Here is a 25,673-nt window from a genome sequence, read left to right on the forward strand (position 1 = left end):
ACCTAAAAACAAATAATCCAGTTCAGAAATGGGCAGAAGACATGAATTGACGTTTCTCCAAGGAAGACCTACAAATGGCCAACAGACACATGAAAAAGTGTTCAACATCAGTCGGCATCAGGGAAATACAAATCAAAACCACAATGAGATATCACCTCACACCAGTCAGAATGGCTAAAATTAACAAGTCAGGAAACAACAGATGTTGGTGAGGATGTGGAAAAAGGGGAACCCTCTTACACTGTTGGTGGGTATGCAAGCTGGTGCAGCCACTCTGGATAACAGTATGGAGGTTCCTCGAGAAGTTAAAAATAAAGCTGCCCTATGACCCAGCAATTGCACTACAAAGTATTTACCCCAAAGATACAAATGTAGTGATCAAAAGGGGCACCCACACCCCAATGTTTATAGCAGGAATGTCCACAATAGCCAAACTATGGAAAGAGCTGAGATGTCCATCAACAGATGAATGGATAAAGAAGATATGATATATATATACACAATGGAATATTACTCTGCCCTCAGAAAGGATGAATACTTAGCATTTATATTGATGTGGATAGAACTGGAGGGTGTATGCTGAGCGAAGTAAGTCAATCAGAGAAAGACAATTATCATATGGTTTCACTCATATGTGGAATATAAGAAAGAGCGTGGAGGATCATAAGGGAAGGGAGGGAAAACTGAATGGGAAGTCATCAGAGAGGGAGACAAACCATGAGAGACTTTTAGTTATAGGAAATAAACTGAGGGTTGCTGGAGGGGAGAGGGGTGAGGAGATGGGATAATTGAGTGATGGGCATTAAGGAGGGCACATGATGTGAGGAGCACTGGGTGTTATACACAACTGATGAATTATTGAACTCTACATCTGAAACTAATTGTGTACTATATGTTGGCTAATTGAATTTAAATAAAAAAGAAAAGAAAAAGTTCAGTGAAACCATGTAGTACTATATTTGAAGGAAATATCAGAATAAGCTCATGAGATAAGCTATATTAAAAAAAAGAGAGAGAGAGAGAGTTTCACTTTAGACCGACAGATTGCAAGTGAGAGGATGGAGAACCCATTATCATGCTAATGAACATCAGAAGGAAGCTGCAGTAGCCATACATATATCAGACAAACTAGATTTTAAACCAAAGACTGTAATAACAGATGAAGAAGGGCACTACATCTTAATAAAGGGGTCTATCCAACAAGAAAATCTAACAATTACATATATTTATGTCTCTAACTTGGGAGCACCCAAATATCTAAATCAATTAATAACAAACATAAAGGAAGTCATTGATAATAATACAATAATAGTAGGAGACTTTAACACCCCACTCACAGTAATGGACAGATCATCTAAGCAGAAGATCAACAAGGAAACAATGGCTTTGAATGACACACTGGACCAGATGGACTTAACAGATATAGTCAGAACATTTCATCCTAAAGCAGCAGAATACACATTCTTTTTCAAATGCATATAGGACATTCTCCAGAATAGATCACATACTCGGTCACAAATCAGGCCTCAACCAGGACAAAAAGATTGAGATCATACCATGCATATTTTCTGACCAAAATGCAATGAAACTTGAAACTAACCACAAGAAAAAATTTGGAAAGACCATAAATACCTGGAGGTATTTATATTTAGTATCCTACTAAACAATGAATGGGTAAACCAGGAAATTCAAGAAGAAATTAAACAATACATGGGAACAAATGAAAATGAAACATGATGGCCCAAAACCTCTGGATGCAGCAAAAGCAGCAGTAATAGGGAAGTATATAGCAATACAGGCCTACCTCAAGAAGAAAATTCTCAAATACACAACTTAACCTCACACCTAAAGGAGCTAGAAAAAGAACAACAAACGAAGCCTAACACCAGCAGAAGAAAGGAAATAAAGAGTAGAGCACAAATAAATGATTTGGAAACAAGCAAAACAAATAAAAAAACCAGTAGAACAAATCCAAAAACCAGGAGTTGGTTCTTTGAAGGAATTAAAAAAATTGATAAACTAGCCAGAGTTATCAAAAAGAAAAGAGAAAGGACCCAAATAAATAAAATCACAAAGGAGAGAAAGAGATCACAACACCACAACAGCAGTACAAACAGTTATAAAAGAATGAAAAATTATATGCCAACAAATTGGGCAATCTAGAAGAAATGGATAAATTCCTAGAAACATAAACTACCAAAACTGACACAGGAAGAAAGAAAATTTCCCATAACCAACAAAGAAATTGAGGCAGTAATCAAAAATCTTCCAGCCAAAGTCCAAATCCAGATAGATACAGATGGCTTCCCAGGGAAATTCTACCAAACATTTAAATAAGAGTTAATACCTGTTCTTCTCAAACTGTTCCAAAAAATAGAAATGGAGGGAAAACCTCCAAATTCATTCTGCAAGGCCAGTATTACGTTGATTCCAAAACCAGACGAAGACCCCACTAGAAAAGAGAAATATAGGCCAAGAGCCTGGATGAACACAGATGCAAAAATTCTCAACAAGATACTAGCAAGGATGAGTCAATATTCACAAATCAATCAACGTGATACACCACGTTAATAAAAGAAAGGATAAGAACCCTATGATCCTCTCAATAGATGCAGAAAAAGCATTTGACAAAGTATAGCATCCATTCTTGATAAAAATCCCTCAACAAAGTAGGGATAGAGATGGTAGTATGATAGTAGGCAACATCATAAAGGCCATATATGAAGGACCCACAGCTAATATCATCCTCAATGGGGAAAAACTGAGAGCTTTTCCTCTAAGGGTAGGAACAAGACAGGGACGTCTGCTCTCAGCACTGTTACTTTAACATAGTACTGCCAGTCTAGCCTCAGAAACCAGACAAAAAGAAATAAAAGGCATCCAAATTGGCAAGGAAGAAGTCAAATTTCTGCTACTCACAGACAACATGATACTCTGTGTAGAAAACCCAAAAGACTGCACCAAAACATTGCTAGAACTGATACATGAACTCAGTACAGTCGCAGAATACAAAATCAACATACCAAAATCTGTTGCATTTCTATACACCAATAATGAAGCAGCAGAAAGAGAAATCAAGGAATCAATCCCATTTATAACTGCACCAAAAACCATAAGTTAGTTAGGAATAAACCTGACCAAAGAGGTAAAAGATCTGTATGCTGTAAAACTATAGAACACTGATGAAAGAAATTGAAGAGAACACAATGAAATGGAAAAACATCTCATGCTCATGGACTGGAAGAACAAATATTGTTAAAATGTCTATACTACCCAAAGCAATTTACACATTCAATGCAATCCCTATCAAAATGCCATCAGCATTTTTCACAGAGCTAGAACAAACAATCCAAACATTTGTATGGAACCACAAAAGACCCCAAATAGTCAAAGCAGTCTTGAAAAAGAAAAGCAAAGCTGGAGGCATCACAATTCCAGACTTCAAGTTGTATTAAAAAGCTCTGATCATCAAGACAGTATGGTACTAGCACAAAACCAGACACATAGATCAATGCAACAGAATAAAGAACCCAGAAATGGACCTACAACTCTATGGTCAACTAATCTTTGACAAAGCAGGAAAGAATATCCATGGAAAAAAAGATAGTCTCTTCAACAAATGGTGTTGGGAAAACTGGACAGTGACATGCAAAAGAATGACACTGTACCACTTTGTTACACCATACACTAAAATAAATTCAAAATGGATGAGAGGCCTCGATGTAAGACAGGAATCCATCAAAATCCGAGAGGAGAACACAAGCAGCAACCTCTTCAACTTTGGCCACAGCAACTTCTTGCTAGACACGTCTCCAAAGGCAAGGGAAACAAAAACAAAAATGAACTACTGGGACTTAATCAAGATAAAAGCTCTGCACAACAAAGGAAACAAATCAATAAAACTAAAAGGCAACCTATGGAATGGGAGAAGATATTGCAAATGACATATCAGATAAAGGGTTAGGACCCAAAATCTATAAATAACTTTTCAAACTCAACACCTAAAAACAAATAATCCAGTTCAGAAATGGGCAGAAGACATGAATCGACATTTTTCCAAAGAGGACATTCAGATGGCTAACAGGCACATGAAAAGACGCTCAACATCACTCATCATCAGGAAAATACAAATCAAAACCACAATGAGATACCACCTCACACCTTTAAGAATGGGTAAAATTAGCAAGTCAGGAAACAACAGGTGTTGGCAAGGATGGGGAGAAAGGGGCACCCTCTTGCACTGTTGGTGGGAATGCAAACTGGTGCAGCCACTGTGGAAAACAGTATGGAAGGTCCTCAGAAAGTTAAAAATAGAACTACCCTACAATCCAGCTACCCAAAGGATACAAAATACTGAACTGAAGGGTACATGCACCCCGACATTTATAGCAGCACTATCAACAATAGCTAAATTGTGAAAAGAGAACAAATGCCCATCAACTGATGAATGGATAAAGAAGATGTGGTATATGCGTATACATATACACACACACACACACATATATACCAGATATATTCTCTCTCTCTCTCTCTCTATATATATATAGTGGTATTTTACTCAGCCATCAAAAAGAATGAAATCTTGCCACTTGCAATGAAAAGGATGGAGCTAGAATGTATTATGCTAAGTGAAATAAGTCAGACAGAGAAAGACAAATACCATAGGATTTCACTCATATATGGAATTTAAGAAACAAAATAGATGAAGATAGGGGAAGGGGAAAAAAGAAAGGGAGGCAAACCATAAAACAGACTCTTAATGATAGAGAATAGAGAGTTGCTGGAGGGGAGGTGGGCAGGGGGATGGACTAAATGGGTGATAGGCATTAAGGAAGACCCTTATTGTGACGAACACTGGGCATTGCATGTATGTGATGAATCACTAAGTTCTATTCCTGAAACTATTCTATTCTATTCCTGAAACCAATACTACACTATATGTTAACCAACTGGAATTTAAATAAAAACTTGAAACTACAAAAATAAATAAATAAATGTCACCCTCAATGACATTGAAAATTCACATTGACACATTCTATAGTACATAAGTGTATTGATGTTCATATTGAGGTTTTCAAATGAGAGTTTAAAGAAGGAAACCTGATTAGCAGTTTCTGGGTTTCAGCTGTTCAATACCTAAACAGAAGTTTTATCTATTATCTGATTACTTATTTAAAAAAAAAAAGTCTCTCTAGTGGTGTTTACTCCATATCATTGTCAAAGGATCCTGGAGTCTTAGCCCACCTCTGAGTGGCAAGCCTTTATTCCTTCAACAAATATGATTATGCATTTACAATGTGCCAGACAACCCATCTATACAAAAGAATAAGACCTCTCCCCATCCTAAAGATGTTTGCAAAATAAATCGCTTAAAGATTTATATATATATATAAAACAATATTCACAGTACAAACACATATATATGTATATACAATATAAATTTCTACATCATAGCTATGTCATTTTTGTACACACAAATATTTTAAAAATCACCATAGCTTACTTAGAAATATGAAATTTTGGGTGCCTGGATGCCTTAGTCGGTTGAGCATCTGACTCTTGGGTAGTAAGATCGAGCCCGGAAGCAGGCTCCATGCTCAGTGTGGAGTCTGTTTGCCCCTCTTTCCCCCTCTCTCCCTCTGCCCCTGCCCCAACTCGTGCATGCTCTCTTTAAAATACATAAACAGAAATATGAAATTTCATTTTTACCTTCTTTTCTTTTCCAACAAGATTTTGAAGGTGGAGATTAATTCAAGATAAGAGGTAGGAGTCACATAATTATATCTTTGAAGTTCAACATAGAAGGATGTAGATAAATCTATAGTAGAAGTGTGGAAGCTTTTACACATGTTGATACAGCCTTCTCGTATTTCCTCTGACATTTCAATTTCTTCCAAGAAGCGTGAGGCAACTGCCTGGAGTGCATCTTCAGGCCATGACTAAATTTAAGATAAATGAGTTAGTACTTGATCAAAGTGACTACTGTAAGTCTGTTACTACTGCAGTCCTTTGTGATTTATCGATGTCAGAAATGGAGAGGAACACATGAGGGATGGGGCAGGAGAGACACTTCCATGAGGAACTCCCTCCCCCCACCCCCAACCAAGGACTTGCACACTTAGGAGCCAGTAGCTAGTACAAGTAATACTGATTCTTCATGGTTTGTTCAAAGGTTAGAGAAACTGTTCTTGAGTATTGTAGGAGCAAGGAAGAGGAAAGGAACTAAACTTATGGAATGTCTATTTCTATGTGCATCCTACCAGTATCATCTCATTGAATTCTCCCAATAATTCTCTGAGGTAAATGTTATTATCCTTTCCTCTAGACTCCAGAATCATCTGAATGACTATCACTTTGATTTCTCTTAAAGTTACCTCAAACTCGGGACAAGTCCAAAATGTGGTTCCTATCTCCTCCCAAGTAGTTGCCATCTTCCCCAACTTTGTAAACATCACCACCATCCACCCCTTGCTCCAGCCAAAGTGCAGGAATCATCCTCGATACCTCTCCTCCTCCTCAACCCTTCATCTGTCCCATAAACAAGTTCTATAGGCACCCTCCGCACAATAGCTTCCCAATCCTTTCTCTTCTTCCGACATCAACTACAGCCATCCCAATTCAACTTTCTGTTTTCATCTGCTTGGAACATTCCAACAGTGGCCTAACTGGTCTCCCTTGCTTGTGTGGCTCTCTACAGCTGCCAGAGGGATTTTTTTCAAAATGTAAATTAGCTCATGTCACACTCCCCAATTAATAATCCTTCAAAGATTTCCCGGCGTACATCAAATCCCAAACCAATTTGTAAATCTCTGCTCACCTTTCTGAGCTCACCTCTACTTCTTCCCCCTCAGTTACTCGGCGCCTGCCACCTCCATGTCCCCTGACACACCCATTCTTTCCCCAGCCCCTCGCCCTCACTAATTTATGCCCTCCACCCAGATGCTCTCAGTACTGGCACATTTTGTCTGGCATGCTTCCTCTTCAAAGGTCACCTCTTCAGAAAGGCTTTTACTCCCTATATGCCACCTTGTTGATGGAATGATTTTTTGCTAATTTGTCTGTCTCTAGAAAATAAGCTCGAGATCAGAAGCCTTGTCTATTTCACTTTTCTTTTCACTTCCAGCTTTTAGAATAGTACCTGCTAGGGGCGCCTGGGTGCTCAGTCGTTAAGCATCTGCCTTCAGCTCAGGTCATGATCCCGGGGTCCTGAGATAGAGCCCCACATCGGGCTCTCTGTTCGGCCAGGAGCCTGCTTCTCCCTCTCCCACTCCCCCTGCTTGTGTTCCCTCTCTAGCTGTCTCTCTCTCTCTCTGTCAAATAAATAAAATAAAATCTTTAAAAAAAAAAAAGAATAGTACCTGCTATTGAGCAAGGGTTCAATAAATCTGTTTTGCGAGAAACAGGCTCAGCAGGAAATGGAGGAACAGAGGGGCTATGTAAATTCCCCAAGGCCAAAAACACTCTGCCACAGCCCACGAACTCCCCACCGCACACCCTTGTCTCATCTGCTCTGTGCTTCCTGATACCAAAGTTAACTACCATAAGTGTCACTCTGGTTTTCTTCCTTTTGACTTCCTGTTGGGTTTGGCTAATGGAAAGAGACTGGAAGAAGAGATGGGTAGGACTATTCATACCCTCCCTTCCTTTCTAGCAGGAGCCTAGTCCTATGTTTTGGGTTCCTGCTCCTGTCAGGTAATCCTGCTTCCACAGCTCCGAGCCCCAGTGACATGCTCTCCTCCTCTTCCCCTTTATGCCCAAGCTGTAGTAAAGCTCCCTGCTATGCTCTACCCCTTCCTAACTGCTCCACTGTCTCCTCTCAGTTCCTTTAACCCCACCTACAGCTCTGGGAACAGTTCCTTCATTCAGTTTTTCTCAGTGAAGCCTTCGGTGTGCTGTTCCCTGTCGGGACCATGACTGATACTCAAATTTATCCTAAAACCTTCTATAATATATTGAGCTTAATGCTTTTCTCTTACGATGATTTCTTGAATTCTAATTTCATACATTATCATTGATCAGAAAATTCTGCTCAGTTACATTTTGTGGGGGGGAGTCTATAAAATAAGTCATGATGATGACAAAGATTCAACATTTCCAGAAATCTATCTAAAATGTACATGGCAATACCTGAAACCAGTCAATAGTACAGCAGTTAACAAGAGCAGGGAACTTCCTAAGGCGGATCCGGAATGCATCTCCAATGGGACTCATGGCGAGGACCACATGCAGCTGGTTGCGGCAGCGATCGATAAACATATTGAAAAGAGCTATGGGGCTTCCATCTGTTTGTTTGGTTTTATCCCGTTGGCGATCTAACTGACGCATCTTATCACAGATCTCCTGCTTCTCATCTAACGCGAAGAGATTTGGAACCTCCCCGGCATTCAGCAGATTGTTGACATCTTCTAGAAATGACTCCCTTTTTATCTGAGTGTCTGTAAACAGGAAGACACCCTGCATCTCACCTTCGGCACATTTCCTTAAGATCACTTTTAAATCCTCATGCCACTCAGAAGTATCATAGCCTTTGGAGATTTCAACCTGAAAAACTGAATAGTCAGCCATGTGGGCCGCTAATCTGGTGACAGACTGCCTTCCACTCCCTCCAACACCAACCAGAAGAGCATGGCTGCGAGGCTGCTTCAGGATCCTGGAAATTCTGCTGATGTGTTCTATGGCAAATCGGAACAAGACAAGGCTCATGGTTTTTTTGCTCATATTGTTGTATTCTTCTAGGTGAGCTTCTGCTATCACCTGAAGATTATCCACATGCTCAACTTCTCTGTAGTTGGTGTCCTCCCGCCCGGGATCATGAAAATCACAAAACATTAAGCTACGCAAGTCATCTTCTTCCACCACGCCATCATTATCGAAATCTAAGTGCTGAAAAAGCTCATGAAAATCTTCATCCATGTATTTTTTCAAAATTTCTTGAATGTAGTTGATAAGCCAACTTCTATCTGCATTATCCAGAAGGCGATCATAATATACTCTAAGGACCTGAATAATTAAGAAGCAGCATTAGGAACTGATTCTTCTATTTTTGTAGTTTTATTTACATATTAATCTCAAGTCACATAAAAAGTACTCCAGGAAATTTCTATGGGTTTTATTAAAGCATAGCCAAATAATCAGGATGGACTCATAATAATGCTTATTTTAAATATTAATTTTGATCATGTATATTTTAGATAATACAGTTACATACAGTTATTAATAAAGGCTATTTGGGGGAACAGAAGATTATAGAGATGTAAAGAATATTAGTGACTGGAGCAGCTGGGTGGCTCAGTCGGTTAAGTGTCTGCCTTTGTCTCAGGTTATGATCCCAGGGTGCTGGGATTAAGCCCCACATCAGGCTTCCTGCCTCTCCCTCTCCATCTGCCTCTCCCCCAGCTCATGCTCTCTCTCTTGCTCTCTTGCTCTCTCAAATAAATAAATACATTTTTTAAAAGAATATTAATGACTAGAGAAAGAAAAAAGGACTAGAGAAAGAAAGTAGCTGCCTTTGCTGGTCACTCAGATACAGATAAAGAAGCTGGGCACTCCTTTGCAGTGATCCTTCCTTTTTCCAAGCCAGGGAACATTCTGAAAATTATTGGCAAATGAATCATATTATTTTTAAAGCATTTTTTTGGGGGGCCTTAGGTGAAAGCCAAGTTTTATTTTGCACATTTATTATTTTTGTTGTAAATCACTGCAGAGGGCAATCTACTAAAATAAACTCTGGTGATATGTACGTGTTATGGGACTGTAAGAAATAGTTAACCAGGCTTGTCACATAAAACAACTATTTCCTCAAAGTGGTGTTAAGTGTCCCTTGGTTACTATCTGTTTGGACTGAATGGTGTTCCGCCCCACCCCCCAAATTCATGTGGAAGTCCTAACCACCAATATGACTATATTAAGAGAGAAGTCCTTTAAGGAGGTAAAGTTAAGTAAGGTCACAAGGGTGGAGCCCTAGTCCCATAGGACTGTCCATATAAGATGAGGAAGAGACAAGAGAGTTTCCACTCTTTCTCTGCAGGTACACAGAGGAAGGGCCATGTGAGGACCCAATGAGGAGGCAGCCATCTACCCACACTTGGTGGCACCTTGCAGTTGGACTTCTGGCCTCCAGGACTATGAGAAAATAAATTTCTGTTGTTAAACCACTCTGTGGTATTTTGTTACAGCAGCTCTAGCTGACTAATATGCCTATGATAGAAGCAATGCATATTTGTGTCAGCAAAACTTCTGTCATTTGGGGGAAATGACTGAAACCTGTCTGCATCAGCTCCTTCACCTATAAAATAGAAACAGGGATACCTGCTTGGCATTACATTCCAGTTGTATGGCAAGAATAAAATGACAACCTATGTGGAAACACTATAAAATTCAGAAATAAAATTATTACAAGCCACTTTGAAATCAGCCTAATGGTGTTCAAGAGTAATGATTTTAGTGTTTTCACTATTGTCAAGCTGGTACCATAATAGTGTGATCGCTTCTTCTAGCAGTGGTGGCTGTGTAGGCAAATAGTAGGAGTGAGGCTTTGTGCATACTCTCAGCGGTTCAAAAGCTATTTCTTTAGGGGACAAGCTAGTTTCCCGACATATGCCATTAGTCACCTCCTGAATTTCAGGTACTGAAGACGTTGTACAATATTCCTATGGGAGGAGAAACCTAAATCAAGCTAACCTGACATATCAGGTATCAGTGCTGAAGATGAATTAAGTCATACTATTATCTAGCAGGCTATTTAGCAAGAACCTAAGGTAGTATTTCTCAAGGACTGTCACCACACCTGTATTGAATCATCTGTGGTACTTGCTAAAATGCAGATGGCAGGGGCCTACTCTGGACCCTGACTTGAAAACTTTCAAGATGGTGCCTGGGAGTATCTTATTTGTCTACTTCTATTTCTTTATATAAGATACAAAAATCCTAAGTGTACAGCTCCAAGAATTCTTACACATTTATATACCCATGTCACCACCACCAAGATCAAGATACAGAACACTTCCAGTACCTCAGGCTCTCTCATGCTCACTTCTGCTGATCCCCTTCTCTCTACCTTCTGGTTCTGCTGCCCCCTCTTCCATTTTTAAAAAGTTGATATGTAAAATTTTTCTATTATAAATCTACAACATTCCAAGAGAGGTAATCTCTGGAATATTTTTTATTATATTGTATTTATGCTTTGAGTTTATTTATCTCCAAGCCTTAATTACAGGTTGTTTTAATTGATATATAATTCACATAACATTCACTCTTTTAAAGCATTATAATTCAGTGGTTTTTATAATATTCATGAACGTGAGCAAACTTCACAACTCTCTAATTCTAGAACCTCTTCAGCACCCTACGTAGCAACCCTGTACCCATTAGCAGTCACTCCTTGCTGTCCCCCAGCACCCCCACAACCCTTGGCAACCATTACTCTACTTTTTGTCACTATTAATTTGCTTATTCTGCACATTTTATATAAATGGGATCATATAATCTGGTTTCTTTCACTTAGCATGATGTTTCTAGTTTCATCCATGTTGTAGTATGCATCGGTATTTCTTTTTAGGGCTGAATAAAATTCCATTGTATGTATATACCACATTTTGTTTGTCCATTCATCAGCTGATGTATATGTGAGTTGTGTCCACTTTTTGTTTATTATGAATAATTCTAATAACATTCGTGTACAAGTTTTTGTGTGGACATATGTTTTCAGTTCTCTCGAGTATAAGGCTAGGAGCAGAACTGCTGGGTCATGTGGTAACTCTATGTGTAACGTTTTGAGGAACTAGCTGTTTTCCAAAGCAGCTGCACAACTTTTCATACCCATAAGCAGTGGACAAGGGCTCTGATTCTTCCACCATCCTCACCAACAGTTGTTATTATCTGTCGTTGGGATGACAGCCATCCTAGTGGGTACGAGGTATACCTTACCGTGGTTTTGATTTGCATTTCACCAGTGACTAATGATGTTGAACATCTTTTCATGTGCTTATTGGCCATCCGTATATCATCTTTGGAGAAATGTCTATTCAAATCCTTTGCCCACTTTTAAATTGGTTTATTTGTCTTTTACTGTTGAGTTGTAATAGTTCTTTATGTTTTCTGGATATGAGACATTGATCAGATGTAGGACTTGCAAATATTTTTTCCCATTCTATGGGTTGTCTTTTCACTTTCTAGACAGTATCCTTTGAAGCATGAACATTTTTAACTTTGATGAAATCTAATTTATTTTTTTCCTTGGGTCACTTGTGCAGGATAACTATATTTAATAAGCAAATCAGATGTTAGGCACACAGATGTTTGAAAGCCATGGAGAAGCCAAAGAGAATGTAAAATAGTAAGCCAGTTTCATACCTTGAAACCTATTTAATAAAATCACATTAGTCTTCTGATTTGGTAAAAGTGTCTGGAAAGGAAAAGGACACCCAAAGTAGTATCTGACCCATATCAGACCCTTAGGAAATCTTTTTTGAGTGAATAGAAACAAAGCAAAAATAGAGTGTTGAGTTCAATCACTTCCTATTTTTTTTTGAAATGTTGAAAACAATGTGTCTAGCACTGTTCTCAGCACTGTGGATAAATCAGGGACCTCATGGAGCTTGCCTGCTATCTGAGGGAGATGGACAATAAACATGACAAATAAATTATATGGTATGTTAGATGCTGATAAATGCTATGTAAAGAAGAAAAATAGAGTAAAGTCAAGAAAGACTGGAACTGCTAGTGGGGTGTGAGCCTGTTGTATACAATAGGGTGGTCAGTGTGGGCCTCATCAAGAAGGAAAGATTTGATCAAAGGCAGTAGGAAGCTAACCCACAGGATCTGGGGCAGAGAGAACAGCCAGTCGGCCTGTATTGCTGGTGAAGTTGAATGAGTGTGAGAGCAAGAGGCAGCCTGAGGGGAGCCAGAAAAGAGGTACACATAGGCAATCTTATGGGCCACCTGAAGTTTATGTTTAATCCCTCCCAATGAAGTAGAGTGCTATTGGAAGATTTTGAGCTGAGAACTTAAACTCATTACATTATATGAAGTACTCACTAAAAATTTCAAGTTATTATATTATGAATTTCATTACATTAAAAACTCCATTTCTAAATGCCCTTTTGAAATTTTTATCTCTATAGCACATGGTTTTAACATAGTACATTCCTATTTTCTAGATTTCTTAACTACATTATTAAAATTAAATAGCTATATTATTTACATATTAAAAATAAAACATTTTTTCTTTTATTTTCCTATAATTCTTTATTTTTAAGATATTAAATTATTTTTGATGCCTTATTTTTTGTATTCTTTCTCTCCTTCCTTCCATAAGTTTTTATAAGAAAATGTTCACCCATATACCTCTTTCCAAAAAGAACTTAAATATATTTTTAATGTAGTTTTATGCTTTCAAAACTGGTTTGCTTTGCAGTTGTTTTGGCATCTAGAAATACAAGTAAGTACTGTAGATAAACACATTCATTTCTTATAAAAACAGCTCCTTAAAATATATTCCATCTCAAAAATTATTTGAAATCAAACTATCAAGGATTAAGTCACTTAAAGGAGATTGACCCAAAGTGATACCTACTTTGAAATATCTTGTAAGTCAACAAAAATTTCTAAAAACAGGAGATAATCCTTTTTAAATATCATAAGATATATTAGTGCTAAATATTCTTTTAAATTACCTTGATCATTGGCCTTCAGAATGCCAAATAGCTGAACGCATCAACAATATAAACTGCTAAATGTTTCTTTTTACCCAGTTGCTGCCATGATAAAATCTTTGCTTCTAGCATAATCATATTTCAGTAACACAAAAATTTACCTCATGAACCCAGAGACGTTTAATCACTACTTTGGTTTCTGCTGTTTCTGGTCTGGACAGGCAAACTCCCTGAATGACACGGGAGAAATCACGGAGGTTGAACAAGTAGTGAGATTTAGCTGGAGTAGGCAAGAGATTCTTCATGGCTTCTTTATATAGAGCCATCGTACCATTAACAATTTGTGTGGTCAAATCTAGAAAATCGTCTGGAAATTTATAACTTAAAAAAAAATTTAATAAAAAAAGAAAATGTTAGCATATATGATACATAAATGATACTGAGCATGCCTAGGGTGAAATTTATTCTGATTAAATAAAATGATTTAATTTATAAGATTACCATTTCTAATGACAATAATAATAATAATAATAATGGACTTTTAATTTCTTTTAAAACTACTTTCCATTCATTATTTTATTTTATGTTCAAAGAAACTCCATGGGAAGGCAGGACTAATGTAATGGACTTAAAACTACTTAAGTAAGCAGACAAAAGAGGCAGCCGAGGAACTCCAATTATATAACTCAAATCAAGCACCCACTAGACAAATGTGTCCTACTCACTTTCACCCCTTAGCATTTTCAATTGCATATAAAAGTAATCCCTGAAGAACACTGGTGAAATGAGTATTTTCAGAGCAAACAAGGAAGGAAATAAAAATACAGAAAAAAAATAAGAAAAAGAGGAAAAGAAAAAGGAGAGTTAACAAGAAAGTGAAATAGTGAGTCGGGATTAAAAAAAGAAGGGCAAAGGGCACAACTGGGGTAAAAAGAACATGTAGCATGAATATGCATTTGGAAAAACTTGACTATCTTTAACTTCTGGCTCAACGAGGAGCCAGCTGTCTTTCTCCATCATCACTGGATAGGGCAAGGATTGGCAATTTCCTGAGAATGGACGTCAGGGAGCAGAGACTTGCACTGCCCAGGTCCACTTGGCTCCCTGACCTCTGCACACCATGTGGAGAAGCCCTGAGTGTCCAGAGTTAGGCAGCAACATTTCCCCCAGGGTTCAGGCTCAAAGGCTACACTCAAACTTAGATATAAATCTCCTTGGGGAACTCACGAGTTCTACCACAGGGTATCAAAGTCACAGGATAAACCTAACATACACCTTTCCAGCATTAATTGTATTACATGGTGAAAATTCAAAACATTAATAATTCTGCCATGGACATACTATATAGCAGAGTGCAAAATTTGTATGTATTTTGGGGCTAAAATTCAAGACATTGGACAAAAAGAGAAAGATACTTTGGCCCCTTGGCATTATGCTCCCATATCTGGAGATGAGAGCAGCAGAGGGGAGCAATGTTACCTGTTATGTCTTTCTTTATCTAGGGATGTTTTCAGCGAATAGTTTGAGAAGCACTACTTATATTGATCTGTTTCCAAAAGACTTTATACCCCCTAATGAAAAAAGAAACACACTTTAAATTACTTACCAGATTTTTAAATGCCAGGTTAAGATTCTAGAGAAGATTGTAAACATGGATTTATCACTAAACTCATTGATTGTTATAATGTTGAAATGTCTCATATATCGGGGAGTTACTGGATTTCGACCACCACCTAAATATTAAAAAGAGTAACTCTTAACAATGTTACTACTACACAGTAGAATATTTTCTCAAACATTTTACAAAAGTGAGACAATCCCTGCATTTTTAAAAATTTGGGGATTAGGAGCGCCTGAGTGGCTCAGTCGGTTAAGCGTCTGCCTTCGGCTCGGGTCATGATCCCAGGGTCCTGGGATCGAGCCCCACATCGGGCTCCCTGCTCTGTGGGAAGCCTGTTTCTCCCTCTCCCGCTTCCCCGCTTGTGTTCCCTCTCTCGCTGTGTCTCTCTGTCGAATGAATAAATAAAATCTTAAAAAAAAAAAATGGGGGGATTGTCTCACTTTTGTAAAATAATGATTACATTTTCAAAGATGAGGCTTTTTTTTTAAGATTTTATTTATTTATTTTGAGAGAGAGAGAGCATGCACGAGTGGAGGGAGGGGCAGAGAGAGAGGGAGAGAAAGAAAATCTCAAGCAGACTCCATGCTGAGTGTGGAGCCTGACGCAGGGCTTGATCTCACGATCCTGAGATCATGACCTGAGTCAAAATCAAGAGTTGGACTCTTAACTAACTGAGCCACCCAGGAGCCCCTCAAATATGAGGCTTTAATAACTAACTTAGAATGCAACATTTTAAAAAATTATTGGTATTATCTTTAAATATATAGACAAATCTTTTTTTTTTTTTTTAGAAAAGAAAACAGAGGCAAACCATAAAACAGACTCTTAACTATAGAGAACAAACTGAGGGTTGCTGGAGAGGTGGTGGGCAGGGGGATGGGTTAGATAGGGGATGGGGATTAAGGAAGGCACTTGTGAGAGCACTGGGTGTTGCATGTACGTGGATGAATCACTAAATGCTATACTTGAAAGTAATATTACACAGTATGTCAGTTAGCTAGAATTTAAACAAAAACTTGAAAGAAAAAAAATGAAAAGAAAAAAAGCATTTGAAGTGGCCCAGGAAGTGTGCTGAGAGCAATTACTGACTCAGAGCAACCTGACTGGGTTACAGGTCAAAAAAGGTCAGGGGGTCAGGAGGCAAACACCGAAGAGATTCCCTGAAGAAATGATATATGGAGAAAATGAATTTTTAAAGACTAGACTACCAGCTTCAGTTCAGGAAAAAAAAAAAACAGTTAAGAATGTCTAGTTAGTTGAATCAAGCCACTTTTGATACCCCATCATAAAAAAATTTCCCCTGCATAGATTCCTTTGAGTTTATCAATTTCCATTGAGAAATGTAAAGAATCTTTAAGGGTTAATTCTTTTGGCTGTTTGCTACTTAAAATCCTCTTCACAGCCTGTCTAAATCCAAAGACTCGCTAGAATGGGACTTGATTGGGGTAGAAATGGGGATTTCATACAGTTGAAGAATTAAGGAATAAAACAGAGGGAAATGAGCTGCTTCATGGGGATCTGGGTTCCTTAGAATACAGAGAAAGGAAGTGCAAAGTCGCAGAAAGTGGGAGAAAAAGGATCTGGAAGAACTGGTGGGAGAATGGCCCCAAGCAAGGCAACACACTTTGTAGTGTTGACCATTATAGTACATTCCCATAGGTCCAAAGGTATACACAAGAGAAAACATACACAAAAAACTGTAACTCAGATTGTCCAGTTGGGTTTCTCTTTCTTTCTCTAGCCATCTCTCTAGATATAACCAGGGTGATTCTCAACCTTAGTAATCGCAAACTCAGAAAACGTACCTGGAGGTCCCATAGCACACATGATTTGAATGTCCACTAGTTTAATCATAGAACAATCTTTTAGGTCATACCAATTCCAGTGATCTAACCATTGTCTAAGCAACTCTATGGGAGGCTGAGCCCCATATACTTCCCGAGCGGGCATATTGACATCATCTACAAAGACAACCTGGGAGTAAAAAGAGAAGTGATATTAGAAAATATTATCACCTTAATATATTGTCCTATTGTGTCAACAGTGTTGAGGCAAAGAATTAGATTATCTTCTTGTACCATACATATGTGAGAAATGATGGTCTCTTTTCAAATCAAGAATAATATCCCCTAGCATCCATGCTTGTAAGGAATAGGGAAAATCTCGTTACTAACCTTTATAGATTAAGAGTTGAGGAGTTATTCATCCTCTCACCCAATTTATCAATATGCCTCCTCTTTTTCCTTATACAATTTCAATACATTAAAGTAAATGAGAAAGGTAGGATTTTAAAATGATTATAACCTCTGAGTGGTGACAAGTGAGGCTCAGAAGGGTATTTTTGGCAGGAACACAGAAAAGTCAATTGATAGCTGGGTTGTTTAAAGGTCTAGAGGAGCAAGCAGCAAGATTCTGCTGAATAAAAATGTTAATCAGAAAATTAGAAAGGTAGATAATTTCCTAGATGAATATTCTACTTTTTAATTCAAAGGGCAATTGCTTGTTTTTAATGTCAAGTTGTCTAATGCACATGCAAATATGAACACACTTTAAGGAAAACTTAATCAAAATTTGTGATTAAAGGGGCGCCTGGCTAACTTAGTCAGTAGAGCATCCGACTCTTCATCTTGGTGTTGTAAATTCGAGCCCCATGTTGGGTGTAGAGATTACTTAAAAATAAAATTTTTAAAAAATTTTGTGATTAAAAAAAAATGTACAAAAAGATGTCAAGTCCTAGTATATCTGGTTTCCTTGTTCTGACTGTAGCAGGGGACATGAAGAGGACCAGTGCTATACCATATGGATAGAAACAGAGAGCAATTACCATTCTCTTGCCCAAAGGAGGACCAAAAACTCCCTTTCTTCTTTTGTCCAATTTTGACATGATAATATTCTGAGTTTGAGCTGCTGTAGTTTGTGCTGAGAAGTTAATTAGTAGAGGCTTGTAGATTTCTTTATTGAGTTGATTTAAAAGAAAATTCTATATAACAGGAAATAATAAAATGAGCCATAGTTGGAATTATGCACTGACATTTCAAAATAAACACTAAGCATCATTGTTGACACACTTGAATTTAAACTTAGAGTGTCATAACAATTGAAAGAAGAGATGGAATCAATAGAGATAACAGTTACCATACCAGTGACATGTCCCTGTTTGTCCAGGCCCCATGCATGTGGCTTCTCTGATTTCCAAAATCACCATGCAAAGTACACATACCTGCTTAACATGAGGTCATGGGGACTCAGAGGCTAAGAAACTTGCTTATGGTCTCAGGGGTGGGGCAAGAATTCAGATTGCCATGTGTCTCTTTCCAGATCAATGTTCATTTTATTATAGCTTATCTTTCCACTTAAATACCAAGTTTTCTATTAGTTAGGAAGCTTAAATAATATAACTGTATTTTCAAAATGGATTTCACTGGAAAGCAGGTGCAATTATAATGATTCTTAATCAAGATATTGTGTTTTACAAATCATCTTGTAAAAGAATAATGACATAAGAAAATATTTACGTTCTGTTAGGTAGAAAAAAATAAAATAAAATGCAAAGTATGTTCCCCATTTTGTAAAAAGTAATTTTTTTCCCCTGGGCAGGTTTAATGCCTGGGCTGAATTTGGGATGAAGGTACAAATGACAAAAGGCTTTCTTTTTCTCCAACCACTGCCTTTAACAATGTCAAGCCTCCATTCCTTGACTCTTGATGATATCTTGGGTAAATCCCTTAGCTTTCTCTATACTTTCAGAAAGATCTTTGTTTTTTGTATGTTTTTCTAATTTAAATTCAGGTTAGTTAACATATAGTGTAGTATTGGTTTCAGGAGTAGAATTTAGTGATTCATCACTTACATATAACACCCAGTGCTCATCACAACAAATGCCTCCTTAATGCCCATCATCCATTTAGACCATCCCCCCACCTACCTCCCCTCCAGCAACCCTCAGTTTGTTGTCTATAGTTAAGAGTCACTTATGGTTTTATGGTTTACCTCCCTCTCTCTCTCTCTCTTTTTTTTTAAGACTTATTTATGTTTTAGAGAGAGAGAGAGAGACCCCACATGAGCTGGGGGAGGAGCAGAGGGAAAGGGAGGGAGGGAAGAAGGGTGGAAGAGATAGAGAGAAGCAGACACCCCACTGGGCGTGAAGCCCCACAGGGGGCTTGATCCCAAGACCCAAAATCATGACCTGAGCTGAAATCAAGAGCAGGATGCTTAACCACCTGAACTACCCAGGCATCCCTCCCTCTCTGTTTTTATTTTTCCTTCCCTTCATCTGTTTTGTTTCTTAAGCTCCACAGATGAGTGAAATCACATGATATTTGTCTTTCTCTGACTGACTTATTTTGCTTAGCATAATACACTCTAGTTCCATCCATGTTGTTGCAAATGGCAAGATTTCATTCTTTTTGATGGCTAAGTATATTCTATTGTATATATACACATCTTTATCCATTCATCAGTTGATGGACATTTGGGCTCTTACCATAATTTGGCTATTGTTGATAGTGCTGCTATAAACATTGGGGTGCATGTGCCCCTTTGGATAAAAACTAGTAGTGCAATTGCTGGGTCATAGGGTAGTTCTGTTTTTAAATTTTTGAGGACCCTCCCTATGGTTTTGCAGAGTGGCTGCACCCATTTGCATTCCCACCAACAGTGCAAGAGGATTCCCCTTTCTCCCCATCCTTGCCAACATCTGTATTTTCCTGAGTTGTTAATTTTAGTCATTCTGACTGCTGTGAGGTGGTATCTCATTGTGGTTTTGATTTGTATTTCCCTGATGCCGACTGATGTTGAGCATTTTTCCATGTGTCTGTTGGCCATTTGTATGTCTTCTTTGGAGAAATGTCTATTCATGTCCTCTGCCCATTTCTTGATTGGATTATTTATTTTTTGGGTGTTGATTTTGATGAGTTCTTCATAGATTCTGGATACTAGCCTTTATCTGATATGTCATTTGCAAATATCTTCTCCCATTCTGTAGACTGCCTTTTAGTTTTGTTGACTGTTTCCTTTGCTGTGCAGAGCTTTTTATCTTGATGAAGTCCCAATAGTTCATTTTTGCTTTTGTTTCCCTAGCCTCTGGAGATACGTCTAGCAAGAAGTTGCTGCAGCCAAGGTCAAAGAGGTTGCTGCCTGTGTTCTCCCCTAGGATTTTGATGTTTTCCTGTCTTACATTTAGGTCTTTCATCCATTTTGAATTTATTTTGGTGTATGGTATAAGAAAGTGGTCCAGTTTCATTCCTTTGCATGTCGCTGTCCAGTTTTCCCAACACCATGTGTTGAAGAGACTCTTTTTTCCATTGGATATTCTTTCCCGCTTTGTCAAAGATTAGATGACCATAGACTTATAGGTCCATTTCTGGGTTTTCTATTCTGTTCCATTGATCTATGCGCCTGTTTTTGTGCCAGTACCATACTGTCTTGATGATTACTTTTAATACAGCTTTAAGTCCAGAATTGTGATGCTTCCAGCTTTGCTTTTCTTTTTCAACATTCCTCTGGCTATTCAGGGTCTTTTGTGGTTCCATACAAATGTTTGGATTGTTTGTTCTAGCTCTGTGAAAAATGCTGGTGGTATTTTGATAGGGATTGCATTGAATGTGTAGATTGCTTTGGGTAGTATAGACATTTTAACAATATTTTTTCTTGCAATCCATGAGCATGGGATGTTTTTCCATTTCTTTGTGTTCTCTTCAATTTCTTTCACCATTGTTCTATAGTTTTCAGCATACAGATCTTTTACCTCTTTGGATAGGTTTATTCCTAGGTATGTCATGGTTTTTGGTGCAATTGTTAATGGGATTGATTCCTTTTCTACTGCTTCATTATTGGTGTATAGAAATGCAACAGATTTCTGTGCATTGATTTTATATCCTGCCACTTTTGCTGAATTCATGTATTAGTTCTAGCAATGTTTTGGTGGAATCTTTTTGGTTTTCCACATAGAATATCATGTTGTCTGCAAAGAGTGAAAGTTTGACTTCTTCCTTGCCAAACTGGATGCCTTTTATTTCTTTTTGTTGTCTGATTGCTGAAGCCAGGACTTCCAGTCCTATGATGAACAACAGTGGTGAGAGTGGACGTCCTTGTCGTGTTCCTGACCCTAGGGGAAAAGCTTTCACTTTTTCCCCATTAAGAATGATATTCGCTGTGGGTCTTTCCTATAAGGCCTTTATGACATTGAGGTATGTTCCTTCTATCCCTTCTTTATTAAGGGTTTTTATCAAGAAAGGATGCTATATTTTGTCAAATGCTTTTTCTTTCTTTCTTTCTTTTTTTTTTTTGCATCTATTGAGAGGATCAGATAGTTCTTGTCCTTTCTTTTATTAATGTGGTATATCACATTGATTGATTTGTGGATATTGAATCACCCTGGCAGCCCAGGAATAAATCCCACTTGATCATGGTGAATAATCCTTGTAATCCTTGTAATGTACTGTTGGATTCAATTAACTAGTATCTTGTTGAGAATTTTTGCATCCATGTTCATCAGGAATATTGGTAATTCTCTTTTCTGGTGGGGTCTTTGTCTGGTTTTGGAATCAAGGTAATGCTGGCCTCACAGAAAGAGTTTAGAAATTTTCCTTCCATTTCTGTTTTTAGAACAGCTTCAGAAGATGTATTAATTCTTCTTTAAATGTTTGGTAGAATTCCCCTGGGAAGCTATGGCCTGGGACTCTTATTTGTTGGGAGATTTTTGATTACTTACTCAATTTCTTCACTGGTTATGGGTTTGTTCAAATTTTCTATTTATTCCTGTTTCAGTTTTGGTAGTTTATATGTTTCTAGGAATTTATCCATTTCTTCCAGATTGTCCAATTTGTTGGCATATAATTGCTCATAATATTCTAATTGTTTGTATTTCTGCATTGTTGGTTTTGATTTCTCCTCTCTCATTTGTGATTTTATTTACTTGGGTCCTTTCTCTTTTCTTTTTATTAAGTCTGGGTGGGGCTTATCAATTTTAATTCTTTAAAAGAACCAGCTCCTAGTTTTGTTGATCTGTTTTGCTGTTTTTTTTTTATTTCTATATCATTTATTTCTGCTCTAAACTTAATTCTTTCCCTCCTCCTGGTTTTAGGCTTTATTTGCTGTTCTTTTTCCAGCTCCTTTAGGTGTAAGGTTAAGTTGTGTATTTGACTTTTTTTCTTCTTGAGGGAGGCCTGTATTGCTATATGCTTCCCTCTTATGACTGCCTTTGCTGTGTTCCAAAGGTTTTAGACAGTTGTGTTTTCATTTTCATTTACTTCCATGTATTTTTTTAGTTCTTCTCTAATTTCCTAGTCATTCTTTAGTAGGATGTTCTTTAACCTCCATGTTTTTCATCTTTCCAAATTTTTTCTTGTGATTGACTTCAAGTTTCATAGCATTGTGGTCAGAAAATATGCATGGTATGATCTCAATCTTTTTGTACTGGTTAAGCCTGATTTGTGACATAGTATGTGATCTATTCTGGAGAATGTTCCATGTGCACTTGAAAAGAATGTGTATTCTGCTGCTTTAGGATGAAATGTTCTGAATATATCTGGTAAGTCCATCTGGTCCAGTGTGTCATTGAAAGCTCTTGTTTCCTTGTTGATCTTCTGCTTAGATGATCTGTCCATTGCTGTGAGTGGGGTGGTAAATTTCCCTACTATTATTGTATTATTATCAATGAGTTTCCTTATGCTTGTTATTGATTTATATATTTGGGTGCTCCCAGTTTGGGGGCATAAATATTTACAATTGTTCAATCTTCTTATTGTAAAGACCCCTTTATTATGATGTAGTGACCTTCTTCATCTCTTATTACAGACTTTAGTTTAAAATCTAATTTGCTGAAAAATGTATGGCTACTCCAGCTTTCTTCTGATAACCATTAGCATGATAAATGGTTCTTCACCCCCTCACTTTCAATCTGCAGGTGTCTTTGGGTCAAAAATGAGTCTTGTAAGCAGCATATCAATGTGTCTTGTTTTGTTTGTTTGTTTGTTTGTTTAATTCATTCTGATACCCTATGGCTTTTGAATGGAGCATTGAGTCCATTTACATTCAGAGTAATTATTGATAGATGATTTAGTGCCATTGTATTAGCTGTAAAGTTGCTGTTCCTGTAGATTGTCTCTGTTTCCTTTCTAGTCTTTGTTGTTTTTGGTCTCTTTCCCACTCAAAGGGGCCCCTTTAATATTTCTGGCAGGGCTGGTTTAGTGTTCACGAACTCCTTTAATTTTTGCTTGTCTGGGAAACTCTTTATCTTTCCTTCTATTCTGAATGACAACTTTGCCTGATAAAGTTTTCTTGGCTGCATATTTTTCTCCATAGCATGTTGAATATTTCATACCATCCTCTTCTGGCCTGCCAATTTACTGGGGCCAGGTCTGCTGCTAACCTCATGTGTTTACCCTTGTAGGTTAAGGATGTCTTTTCCCTAGCTACTTTCAGAATTCTCTCTGTATTTTGAAAGTTTTCACTATGATAGGTCTTGATGTTGACCTGTTTTTGTTGATTTTGAAGGGAGTTCTCTGTGCCTCTTGGACTTAAATGCCTGTTTCCTTCTCCAGATTAAAGAAGTTTTCAGCTATAATTTGTTCTAATAAACTTTCTACCCCCTTTTCCCACTTTTCTTTTTCTGGGACTCCTACAATATGGATATTCTTGTGCTTTATGGAATCACTGAGTTCCCAAGCCTATATTTGTGATCTAATAGGTTTTTTCCCTGTCCTTTCCAGCTTCATTATCTTCTATAATTTTATCTTCTGTATCATCTATTTCTTCCTCTGCTTCTTCCATCCTCACTGTGATTACATATAATCAGTTTTGCATCTCAGTCATAGCATTTTTTATTTCAGCCTGACTGGTTTTTAGATCTCTTATCTCTGTAGCCAGTGTTTCTCTGATGTCTTCTATGCTTCTTTCAAGTCCAGCCAGTATTCTTAAGACTGTTGTTCTAAATTCTTGTTCAGGTATATTGCTTATATCTGGTTTGAGCAAATCCCTGGCTGTGATCTCTTCTTCATCTTTCTTTAGGGGAGAATTCCTCCATCTTGTCATTATGTTGAGGTTTCTGTCTTTTGTGTGTTATGAAAGCTTGTTATGTTTCCTGCTCCTGAGAGTGAAAATATTAAGAAGGAGTCACACTCTGTCCAGGGCCAGGCATTTCTGAAAGCATTTCTGGTGTATACTGTTTGCACTCTGCTGATGTGTTTTGGCTGCTCTTTCCCAGAGGTCAGTCCTCTGTGGAGTTCTTCCTTGCTTGCAATGGGGACTCTTTGGACCTTTACCTAGGTATGCTTCTTTGATTTGTTAAAATAAACCTGGGGGAAAAAGCCTCATCTAAAAAAAAGAGAGAGAGAGAAAAGGAAAAGGAACAAAAACAGACTAACAAAAAACTATAAACCTGATTCCAAAGTGGGGAGGGGGGAGAAAGAAGGAAAAAGAAAAAAAGAGAGAAGCCTAATCCAAAAAAACGAGAAAAGGAACAAACCAAGGAATGAGCAAAAACCTCTAAGCCTAATTCCAAAGAAAAAAAAAGAAAAAGAAATTTTTAAAAAGTTTAAAAATATTTAAAAAGAAAGCCTTGTCCTATTTCCACCAGAACTGAAGCTGACATTTTGGAGTACTCAGTGATCAGTAGATTTGGTGTATGTGGGGGCGGGGGGTGGGGGGGTGTGCTGTATTGTTCCTCTGAGAGAGAGGCCTGCTGTGCGGGCTCAGAGCCAGACCTACCCTTGTGAAGATGCAGGGAGGCGGGGTTTGGTGTAAGCGGCTCCAGCCTCCCCTGGAGGCACTGTGGTTCTGTCTAAAGTCCAACTGTACTGGTGGGCAAGGGCGGGGTGGGGAGGGGGGTTGGGGTGTGTGTGGAAGGTAGCGTCACCCCATCCTCTCCTCTCCAGGTAGCTGACCTTGGGGCCACCGCTGTTCAGGAGACACTCACACAAATAATCTCTCCTCTTGTGTCCCAGGCCCTCATCAGATCCCTACGCCCAACCTATTTGTGCCCAGCGCCACAGTTCGCCTCTGTTTTATCTCTGGCGCCTGGCTGGAATTCAAAACTTGAAATCTTAAAGGACCGGGCAAGGCGCAGACCCGCTCTCCCCTAGGGGAGAGGAGAGCTGAGCCCGGCACCGTTCTGTCTCAGAAAAGCAGTCTCACGGCCACGGTGGTGCCTGGAGTCTATGGTGAAGTACAGTGAAAAGCTGCCACCAGGTTATCTGTCCTCTGCCTGCGCCTCTGTCCCATGCTGTTGAACGGCCAGTCAGTGGCACCCTTGGAGAGGCAATACCCTCTTCCAAACATACTCCCAGAAGACAAACCTTCCTTCTCTCCCAGTGCGACCCAGGGGATCCCCGCACTATAGTGTCTTGAGCTAACCCTATGCGTTGCTTCCTCTCCCACCCTCTCTCTCTCTCTCCCTGACT

General features: G+C 38.4%; 1 protein-coding gene across 1 annotated transcript in view; it reads right to left on the bottom strand.

Annotated features, from left to right (window-relative positions):
* DNAH7 (dynein axonemal heavy chain 7) overlaps window positions 1–25,673 on the bottom strand; it is a 251,256-nt gene that overhangs the window by 109,393 nt on the left and 116,190 nt on the right. The window contains exons 35-40 of the mRNA XM_021703031.2: window positions 18,098–18,253; window positions 17,079–17,247; window positions 15,259–15,385; window positions 13,814–14,033; window positions 8,128–9,000; window positions 5,710–5,939 (exon numbers count right to left, since the gene is read on the bottom strand). Of these exons, the coding sequence (XP_021558706.2) occupies window positions 5,710–5,939; window positions 8,128–9,000; window positions 13,814–14,033; window positions 15,259–15,385; window positions 17,079–17,247; window positions 18,098–18,253 (1,775 nt within the window). The remainder of the gene's footprint in view (window positions 1–5,709; window positions 5,940–8,127; window positions 9,001–13,813; window positions 14,034–15,258; window positions 15,386–17,078; window positions 17,248–18,097; window positions 18,254–25,673) is intronic.

The sequence above is a fragment of the Neomonachus schauinslandi genome, chromosome 3 (assembly GCF_002201575.2).
Source record: "Neomonachus schauinslandi chromosome 3, ASM220157v2, whole genome shotgun sequence".
NCBI classification, from domain to species: Eukaryota; Metazoa; Chordata; class Mammalia; order Carnivora; family Phocidae; genus Neomonachus; species Neomonachus schauinslandi.